At 52.9% G+C, this 9,509-nt stretch overlaps 1 protein-coding gene across 1 annotated transcript in view; it reads left to right on the forward strand.

Moving 5' to 3' along the window:
• Positions 1-9,509, forward strand: part of MYOM3 (myomesin 3) — a 54,088-nt gene that overhangs the window by 39,372 nt on the left and 5,207 nt on the right. Inside the window, exons 25-32 of the mRNA XM_005875199.2 lie at positions 533-669; positions 2,332-2,476; positions 2,613-2,672; positions 3,057-3,124; positions 4,405-4,515; positions 6,864-6,951; positions 7,434-7,472; positions 7,726-7,834. Coding sequence (XP_005875261.1) covers positions 533-669; positions 2,332-2,476; positions 2,613-2,672; positions 3,057-3,124; positions 4,405-4,515; positions 6,864-6,951; positions 7,434-7,472; positions 7,726-7,834 — 757 coding nt within the window. The remainder of the gene's footprint in view (positions 1-532; positions 670-2,331; positions 2,477-2,612; positions 2,673-3,056; positions 3,125-4,404; positions 4,516-6,863; positions 6,952-7,433; positions 7,473-7,725; positions 7,835-9,509) is intronic.

Here is a 9,509-nt window from a genome sequence, read left to right on the forward strand (position 1 = left end):
AGGGGAGGGCTTGGGGGGAGGCAGAGGATGGGGGCCTCATGGGGCTGGAGGGCAGAGACCTGGGGTGTCAGCAGTCTGTGAACTGGAAAAGGGAAGCCAGGCAGAAAGGGAGTGCGAGGAGGGCAGGGGGAGTGTTTCTTCTTAGGTGGGTTTTGCATCATGGGAACCTCTGCTTCCCTCCGCTGGCTAGTAGCGGGCAGGGTCATACACTTGGGTGCACATTGGAATCACCCCAGGAGCTTTGCAAAATCCCAATGCCCAGGCCACGCCCCAGACAATCAGAGCCTGGACATTGATGTTTCTGAAAGTCCTTGGGGTCCGCCAGGGTGAGAGGCACAGCCTCCGAGGTGTGGGAAGAGGAAACACTTCCTTAAAATGAGTTCACTCTAGAGTGAGCCCCACCCCAGTGTGTCTCCTTCAGACATGCAAGCGCTGTACACAACATGCTCAGGGTGGGGCTGGTGCCCAGTAGGGAGGGGAGAAGGGGGCCCAGGCCCACCCCACTCCTTCCTGCCTTCTGTCTGCCTCGCAGTGATCAAGCTGATCTCGGGCTGGAACATTGACATCCTCGAGCGAGGAGAGGTGCGGCTTTGGCTGGAAGTGGAAAAGTTGTCTCCGGCCGCTGAGTTGCATCTAATCTTCAACGAGAAGGAGATCTTCAGCTCACCGGTAACTGGAACTCAGGTTCCTTCCTCAGTGAGGTCCCCTGCCCAGCTCCTGGCTGCCCCAGGCAGTGGTTCCCACAGGTCGGCAGCGCCCCCTAGCGGACATATCGGAAACGGTCACAGTGATGGGAACACCTGGTTTTCAGTGCCTGGAGGGCAGATGGCAGGGATGGTAGATGCCCGCCAATGCGAATCCCACAAAGCATTCCCCACACCCCCTACAACATTTGAATGTCCCACCAGACATTCTTCAGATGAAAAACCCACATTCATACTGATAATTATCCAAGCCTAGACCCTAACTCTGAGGTATACAGAGAATTTTCGCACAGTTTTTACATACACTGAATAGAGTTTTTATTCAAGTAGACACTTCACATATGCTCTTTCATTCATTTTCCTGTTCTTGGACAGAATAATTTTTTATCTTTTTGCTTTTCTTAAATTCAAACCAATTCATTATAAATCAGTGCAGCATGAGAGTGTACCTGATATTTACTTTTATTTCCTGAAATTGCTTTTATTTCTTCTTCCTATTACACTTGTAGTATTCCATTGCTTTTTATAGTTGACACACGAGTTGCCCATATTCAACTGTTTTTACTTACAAAGACAATTTCAATCTCATGACAGATTTAATTATGAGATCATATTATTTGTGAATTTTATCACCACCAGAAACTATGTGTTGTAGAGAGACGAGAAAGAGCTCAGGGTTAGATGTCACAGGACTCATATATCATCCCCATCGGTTGTGTGCCCTTGGACAAGACCCTTCCCCTCTATATGCCTCTGTTTCTGCATCTGTACAATGGGGCTGGTTGTCCCAGCATCAGGAGGAGCAAATGAGGAAATAGATTTGAATGTTCTGCTTAACGATTAAGTATGAACTTGGCACATGGCAGAGAAAGTGTCACAAAGTCTAGACTATCACTGGCCCTGCTAGAAATATAAAATAAAACTAGATGGGTTTCTCAAACCACACATACAAATAAGACCAGAGGGAATAAGGTTCTAAATGTGGAAAAGAGCCCAGCCTATGTGGCTCATCAGTTGAACGTTGACCTATGAATGAGGTCACGGTTCGATTCCCAGTTAGGGCACATGCCTGGGTTGCGGGCTCAATCCCCAGTGTGGGGCATGCAGGAGGCAGCCAATCAATGTTTCTCTCTCATCATTGATGTTTCTCTCTCTCTCTTCCTCTCTGAAATCAATAAAAATACATTAAAAAAATAAAATAAATGTGGAAAAGAAAACTTTTAAAACTGTTAGAATATGACAAAATACAAACAAGTGTTAATTCTGGATAGCAAGTGCACAGGCTTTTTAAAATATTATCCTTTATACTTTTATGGAGAATTGTAAAAGAAGTAGAAAAGAAAAAAATGGCACAATAGAGGTTGGAGCTTATTATTAATTGCAATTAATTCAAGCACCAAGACTCATCCCTGTGCCTGCCGGACCTCAGGGGTGTTCTTGGGGGCTGAGTGGGGGGAGAACCCCACACTATAAGCAGTAGAGGGTTATCCAGGGCTCCCTCCCCATCTCTGAAGGCTTCTACTCTGCACATACCTCTCTCCAGGTCTAACTGCACATTTGTGCCCATAATGCAAATGCCCTGAGACTGGAAAAGGGCAAAGGTGATTCTCGGGTTTCTTCTCCCCAGGACCGCAAAATCAATTTTGAGCGAGAGAAGGGCCTGGTGGAAGTGATCATCCAGAACTTGTGTGAGGAGGACAAAGGGTCGTACACAGCTCAGCTCCAAGATGGAAAAGCCAAAAACCAGATCACCCTGGCCCTGGTGGACGACGGTCAGCCGCACCCTGCCCACCCCGCCTATGCACCCGGCCTCAGCTCGCAGCTCTGGGGTCTTCTGTCCACCCTGATGCCCCTCTGTGGACCGGTGTTCCTCTCGGCTCATGCCAGCCCCTCCCTATGTGTTCACAGATTTTGACAAACTTCTGAGGAAGGCAGATGCTAAGAAAAGAGACTGGAAGAGAAAACAGGGTAAGAGTTACTGGGGTGAAGTTCAAAGGCCTGGGCCACGGGGCCAGGGGTCGGGACTGAGGAACTCTGGACTATTAGGTTAATAGATCCCTCAGCCCTGCTGGGCCCCCAGGGAGGCCACTGCAATTCAGTCCGGCTCTGTCCCTGTGCCAGAACCAAACAGCGCTTGTCCCACGAGGAGAGTGAGGCCTCCTTAAATTTTGCACCCTAGGCACCTCCCTTGCCTCACCCTGGCCTCTGCCGCTCTGGTGGGGGCAGAATCTAAGGGGACCCGTGGTCACTAGCTGCCCCCACCCCAGCTGGCTTCCCTGGTCTCGCCACCAGGTGGCGCCCTGGCCAAGCCTGGAGCTCTGACCGGTGGGCGTGTTTGTTTTGCACTTGCAGGTCCCTACTTTGAGGAGTTCTTACAGTGGAAGGTCACGGAGGACTGCCAAGTGCTGCTGACGTGCAAGGCAAGTCCCTGTCCCTGCCTCCAGCCCTGCCCCGAGGCCCACTGGGCCTCTATCTGTGGCTTGTCCCCAAGCCTGGTGGCTGTATTTGCTCTGCTCCCACAAAATCTATACCCTGTGCTTGGTTGACCCCACACCTGCAAAGTAGCCCAGGGAGACTGCATTTAACCAGAAAGCAAAGCCACCCTTCGCAGAGCCCAGGGAGCAGAATTAGTGTGAGTTGGGTCAGCCTGGAACTAGGTCTCCAAGCTGCACAGGGTAGGGGTTCTTTAGGGCCCGGGGTCTGAGAGCAAGTGAGGGGTCTATGTGTTGAGCAGGTTCCCTGGTATCTGTCGGCCGCCTTGCCAGACACTGCTTGGTGCTACAGAGCATGATTTTATTTCATCTGCCTCACGAGCATCTGTGAGTTAGGCATTATCACCCCCACTTTACAGATGGGGAAGCAAACAGGGAAGTCACTCAAAATCAACAGGTGGAGCTGAGAGTCTGTCTGACTCCGAGTGGTGCTCCTTCCCAGCACCCTGCGGCCTCTTTAGGGAGCTGGGGGAGGGCCGGATGGGGGAGGGTACTCTCCCAGAGCATATCCGTTCAGCAAACTCAAAGCACCTACTGTGCACCAGACACTCTGCAAGGCACTGGGCACACAAGGAGGAAGAAGTGACCTCTTTAGAAGCCCACGGTCTGAATCAGGATCCTTGGAAAACAGCGTGCCTCCAGCTGTGACCGAGACTCGTGTGCACGCTGGGGGGCTTCAAGGGAGGCTTCCTGAGGGAGGTGACAATTGACAAGGCTAAGATGCAGAGGTGTTTACAAGGAAAATAGAGCAGCAGCCAGAACCGGTTTGGCTCAGTGGATAGAGCGTCGGCCTGCAGACTCAAGGGTCCCCAGTTCGATTCCGGTCAAGGGCATGTACCTTGGTTGCAGGCACATCCCCAGTGGGGGGCGTGCAGGAGGCAGCTGATCGATGTTTCTCTCTCATCGATGTTTCTGACTCTCCCTCTCCTTCCTCTCTGTAAAAAGTCAATAAAATATATTTTTTTAAAAAAAGGAAAATAGAGCAGCAAAGGGATCAAGAGGCAGGGGGAACAGCATTAGCAAAAGTCCTGAGTCCAGAAGCCAGCAGAGACATGGGTGTGAGGAAGAAGGTGGCTGGGACTTACGGTGAGGGTGTGTGTGTGCAGGGGAAAGTGTCATATTTATTAAAAAAAAAAAAAGTTCTGATGAGCTGAGTTTTTACTTAAAAAGAGGAAGCCTGATGGAGCCACATTCTCCACTTTCCCCAGGTGACCAACACCAAGAATGAAACCCGCTTCCAGTGGTTCTTCCAGAATAAAGAGACGCCGGACGGTCAGTACGACCCGCAGACCGGAGCAGGGCTTCTCTGCATCGAGGAGGTAAGTGCAGCCCCGGGCAGTGCCAGGAGCTCCGGGTGTCGGGTCAGGAGCAGAGCCAGGGCTAGGGTGAGGCCGGTGAGCCAGTCACCACAGGTACAAATGTAAGGGGGCAGGCACTCAGTAATCAAGATAAATAATATTTCAGCCCTCGCCGGTTTGACTCAGTGGATAGGGCGTCAGCCCAGGGGCTGATGGGTCCCGGGTTCGATTCCAGTCAAGGGCACATACCTCGGTTGCAGGCGTAATCCCCTTCCCTGTTCAGGGTGCGTGCAGGAGGCAACCAATCGATGTGTCTCTCTCACAACGATGCTTCTCTCTCTCTCTCTTCCCTTCCCTTCCATTCTTTCTAAAAATCCATGGAAAAAAATATCCTCCAGTGAGGATTAACAACAATAACAACAAAAGATAAATGGTATTTCATACAATCTTTTTAAAAATCAAAATAATGGGGCCGGGGGAGGCATGGGGGAAACAATACCAAGATTTTAAATAAAGAGAGGATCAGTAATACTGATTTTCCCTTTTGTGTGGACTCCAGTCCTGGCCCTGCCCCTGTGTGACCTTGGGCTAGTCACTGTTCCCCTCTGACCTCAGTGTTCATGGTGGGAAGGGATGCTCTCTCAGATACCTTCCTGCCCTGACAGGCTAGGGTTTTAGAACGTGAAGGCCAGGCACCAGGCCCAGGACTCAGTTCACCCACCCATGTCCCCCGTGGCCTCTGAGGAGTGTGACCTGGTTAAGATAGAAACACAAGTCTTGTTCTCAAACATTCATGTGTTTCTGCCCTGCTGCTGATTTCTGCGGCCTCACTGGGTGCCCAGGGGGACTGGAGCAGCACAGACCTGCTGGCGAGGAAGGAAATGATGATTTCAGGGTCTTCGCCCACATCCCGGCCGGGACGATGCCAAGTTGGCCTTTGTCCTCATGGCGCAAGCTCCTCACACAGGGCTTGGCACCGAGTAGATGCTTAATAGCTACTGAGTCTTATGATCATCCAACCCCCTTCGTGCAAAACTTTCTCGCTTCCGAAGAGGTACCTCCCTGCTCCTCACGGCACGGCCACCACGTAGCCAGGCCAGGATTCTGCCACCGTCTTAGATGAGTAAACCGAGGCTCAGAGGGTTTAAGTGCAAAGGCCCAAGGCTAGAGAGTAGGGTCAGAAGTCCCTGCAGTTCCCCAGGGTGGGGGGGGGGGAGGGGGGCCGCTGTGGAGCCTTCACTTGTGGGGGAGGGAAAGGACTAGGAGAGGACTCTTGGGGTTTGGCCCTTTGGTCCCCAGGTGAGGAGCTGCCTCTGCCTTGGCCGCTGCCTCACAGCACACGATGTAGAAATGGTGGGGCTGAGGGGACAGGGAGGCAAACATCACTCCCCAGGTCCTGAGGGAGATGCTGGGTAATGAGAAGTCACATCTGACCTGTGGACCTTGTTTTAAAAGTACCACCCAGCCCTGGCCGGTTTGGCTCAGTGGATACAGCATCAACCTGCGGACTAAAGGGTCCAAGTTTCCATTCCAGCCAAGGGCACATGCCTGGGTTGCAGGCTAGATCCCACCCCACCCCACCCCAGTAGGGAGCGTGCAGGAGGCAGCCAATCAATGATTCTTCCTCATCATTGATGTTTCTATCTCTCTATCTCTCTCCCTTCTTCTCTGAAATCAATAAAAATAATTTTTTTTAAAAAGTACCACCCAGTCAGGCCAGTGTGGCTCAGTGGTTGACCATTGACCTATGAACCAGGAGGTCACGGTTCAATTCCCGGTCAGGGCACGTGCCTGGGTTTCAGGCTCGATCCCTAGTGTGGGGCTTGCTGGGGGCAGCCAATCCATGATTCCCTCTCATTATTGATGTTTCTATCTCTCTCTCCCTCTCCTTTTCTCTCTGAAATCAAATATATATATATATAAAGTACCACACAAGTTAATGGTTTACTTATGTGTTGCTTCAGGCTTCATTTTGGAGTTAACGAGCATGTGCCAGAGAGGACCCCCCTTGTCCTGAGGGAAGGAACACACTTCCTTCTGTGAGAACTGCAGGGGGCCCCTCCTTCCAGGGCCCCGGGAGCAGGCAGCCCGGGTGGGGGTGAGTGGTGCTGGGACAGGCTCCACGCAAAGGGGCCACTCGCTCTGCTTGGAGCAGCTGCTCTCGACTGTCCACCCACCACACCCTCAGGCCCAGACCAGCCCTGAGTTGGAATCAGGGGGCTCTGGAGCTGGAGGGAGCCTTAGAGCGCACCCTTCCAGATGGGTAAACTGAGGCCCGGGGAGGAGATGGGTCTTGCCTGAGGTCACACAGAGAGCGAGGCCGGGCCTGGAGCCCAGCTGACCCTGCCTTCACTCACCCTTCTTTCTAGCTGTCCAAGGAGGACATGGGAATTTATAGAGCGTCGGTTTCTGATGACCGAGGGCAGGATGACACCATACTGGACCTCACCGGGGAAGGTAGGAGCTGGCGATGTTGGAGGTGGGCCAGGAGGGCCAGGGGAGAGCACACTGAACCAAGAGACAGTGGTCAGGAGCCCCATAGCACTTGGGGCAACTGAGGCCCAGAGAGGTTAAGTGACGGGCCCGAGGCTGCACAGCGTGTCAGTGGCAGGGGCCTGGTCTGCGTGACACTGATGCCCATGTTCACTGAAGCATTCCACAGTGAGCCCAGGCTTCCCAGCCCAGGTTCACTCCTCTGCCCCACAGGGGCCCCTGGCTCCTCGTCCAGCTGTTGGCGCAGCTGGCAAGAGCATTGTCAGGTCGGCCCATTTGGCCTCCACCCGTGGTGCCCCTGCCTTATCCGTCACTCAGTGCCCCAGGCTCCCTCCTGCAGGGCTCCCTGTGCCCGAGAGCCGCTCGTGAGCTCCTCCAGCCTTTCTAAGGATGTCCCCCTCCTGGTGCGTCCACACCCGCTGACCGCTCTCTCTGTCTCCCCCCAGCCCTGGACGCCGTCTTCACGGAGCTGGGCAGGATTGGTGGTAAGTAAGCCCCTCTCTGCCCCACCCTCCCTGATGCCAAACCACCTCCAGGGACCTCCAACCAGCCTTGGCTCCTGGGGGTGGGCTTAGTCTCCAAACGCAAGGACCGGGGGCGGAGGGAGGAGAAGCTCCTGCCTCCTCACAACACTGCACCCTCCCACCGCACCCCGAGAGCAGGGACAAGCTGGCGGGCCCCAGAATGTGCTGCCCGAAGGAGCTCGGGGGAGACTCACGCCTTCCTCTGCCTCCCCAGTGCTCTCTGCCACCCCACTGGAAGTCCAGGGGACGGAGGAGGGGATCCGGATCCTCAGCAAGGTCAAGTACTACAACGTGGAGTACATGAAAACCACCTGGTTCCACAAGTAGGTCGGCTTACCCTGGAGCCCTAGCCCGGCTGTAGGGGGCCCAGCCCAGTCCCAAGGGGTCGGCAGACAGGGTCTCCCACTGGTCCTGTTGCCCACAGAGAGAGTCAGGAATTGGGAGCAGAAGGGAGATTCCCCCAGGGCAGCTGAGTAGCCTGGTGGTAGGACCAGCTTAGGGCAGCCTCGGGAACTGAGGGAGGGAAGAGTGCAAGAACCAGGGCGAAGCAGACAGCCAGGTGGAGGAGGGGGTCATGGTGCCCTTGTGGGTCTCTGCAGCCTTAGCAAACTCAGGCGCAAGCAGAAGGGCCTGTGGGGCTGCCAGCTAACTGAGGACCAGGGCTTGGAGGTAGGACAGATGAGGTAGCCACGAAGATTTGACTGCGAACTGAGTAACCCCAGATTGCATGAGAGCAGAATTTTTCTGGCGCGTCTCCTCATTTGCACTCCTCAGCCTTGTGGAGCAGACATTGCTGCACCCATTCTGTGAAGAAGGCTATACTGACGTGGTCAAGTTTGTCCAATGAGTGAGAGCTGAGGCCAAGTTGAATTCCAGGATAATGAAGGTCCTACTCTAGCGTTTCTAAGGCCTGTGACTAAGCCCAGACACAGGAATTAGAAACACAACTTCTGCAGCACAACACTGGGACATGGGCCAGGTGTTTTCAGGATGAATTTTAAGTTAAAAACAAAAACAAAAAAAGGTTAGCCCTAGCCAGTTTGGCTCGGTGGATAGAGCATTGGCCTGTGGGCTGAACGGTTCTGGTTTCAATTCCATTCAAGGGCATGTGCCCTGGTTACGGGCTCGATCCCCAATAGGGGGCAAGGAGGCAGCTCAATGATTCTCTCTCATTATTGATGTTTCTATCTCTCTCTCCCCCTCTCTCTTCCTCTCTGAAATCAATAAAAATATTTTTTTAATAAAAGTTTAGCCCTGGCCAATCCAATGTGTCTCAGTAGTTGCATTGTTGGCCTACACACCTAAGGGTTGTGGGTTCAATTCCCAGTCAAGGTCATGTACCTGGGTTGCAGGCCAATCCTCTGCTCAGGTCAGGTTGTGTTTGGGAGGCAACCAATAGATGTTTCTCTCTCTGTGTCTCTCCCCCTCCCTCCCTTCTGCTCTCTCTCTAAAAATATGAAAAAAATATCCTCGGGTGAGGATTAACAACAAAAAAACAGCAACAAAAAGAAGTTTAAATGGTTTCTTCCTAAGGGTGAGGGGAGAGTGATTGTGGAGGAAACCCTGGAAGGATTAAAGAGGAGGAGAATGAAGAGGTGAGGGAGTGACTGGTGGTCACTGACCTGAAGCACTACTTCCTCCGATTCCCAGCCTGCAGGACATGGCACAACACACTCAGCAGTGGCACATAGTTGATGTGCCACAGGGTTTAATGGATGGATGATGGATGGATGATGGATGGATGGATGGATGATGGATGGGTGGGTGGATGATGGATGGATGGATGGATGATGGATGGATGGATGGATGATGGATGGGTGGATGGATGGATGGATGATGGATGGATGATGGATGGATGGATGGATGATGGATGGGTGGATGGATGGATGGATGATGGATGGATGATGGATGGATGGATGGATGATGGATGGGTGGATGGATGGATGGATGATGGATGGATGATGGATGGATGGATGGATGATGGATGGATGGATGGAT

Source organism: Myotis brandtii, unplaced genomic scaffold (genome assembly GCF_000412655.1).
Source record: "Myotis brandtii unplaced genomic scaffold, ASM41265v1 scaffold456, whole genome shotgun sequence".
Classification (NCBI taxonomy): Eukaryota; Metazoa; Chordata; class Mammalia; order Chiroptera; family Vespertilionidae; genus Myotis; species Myotis brandtii.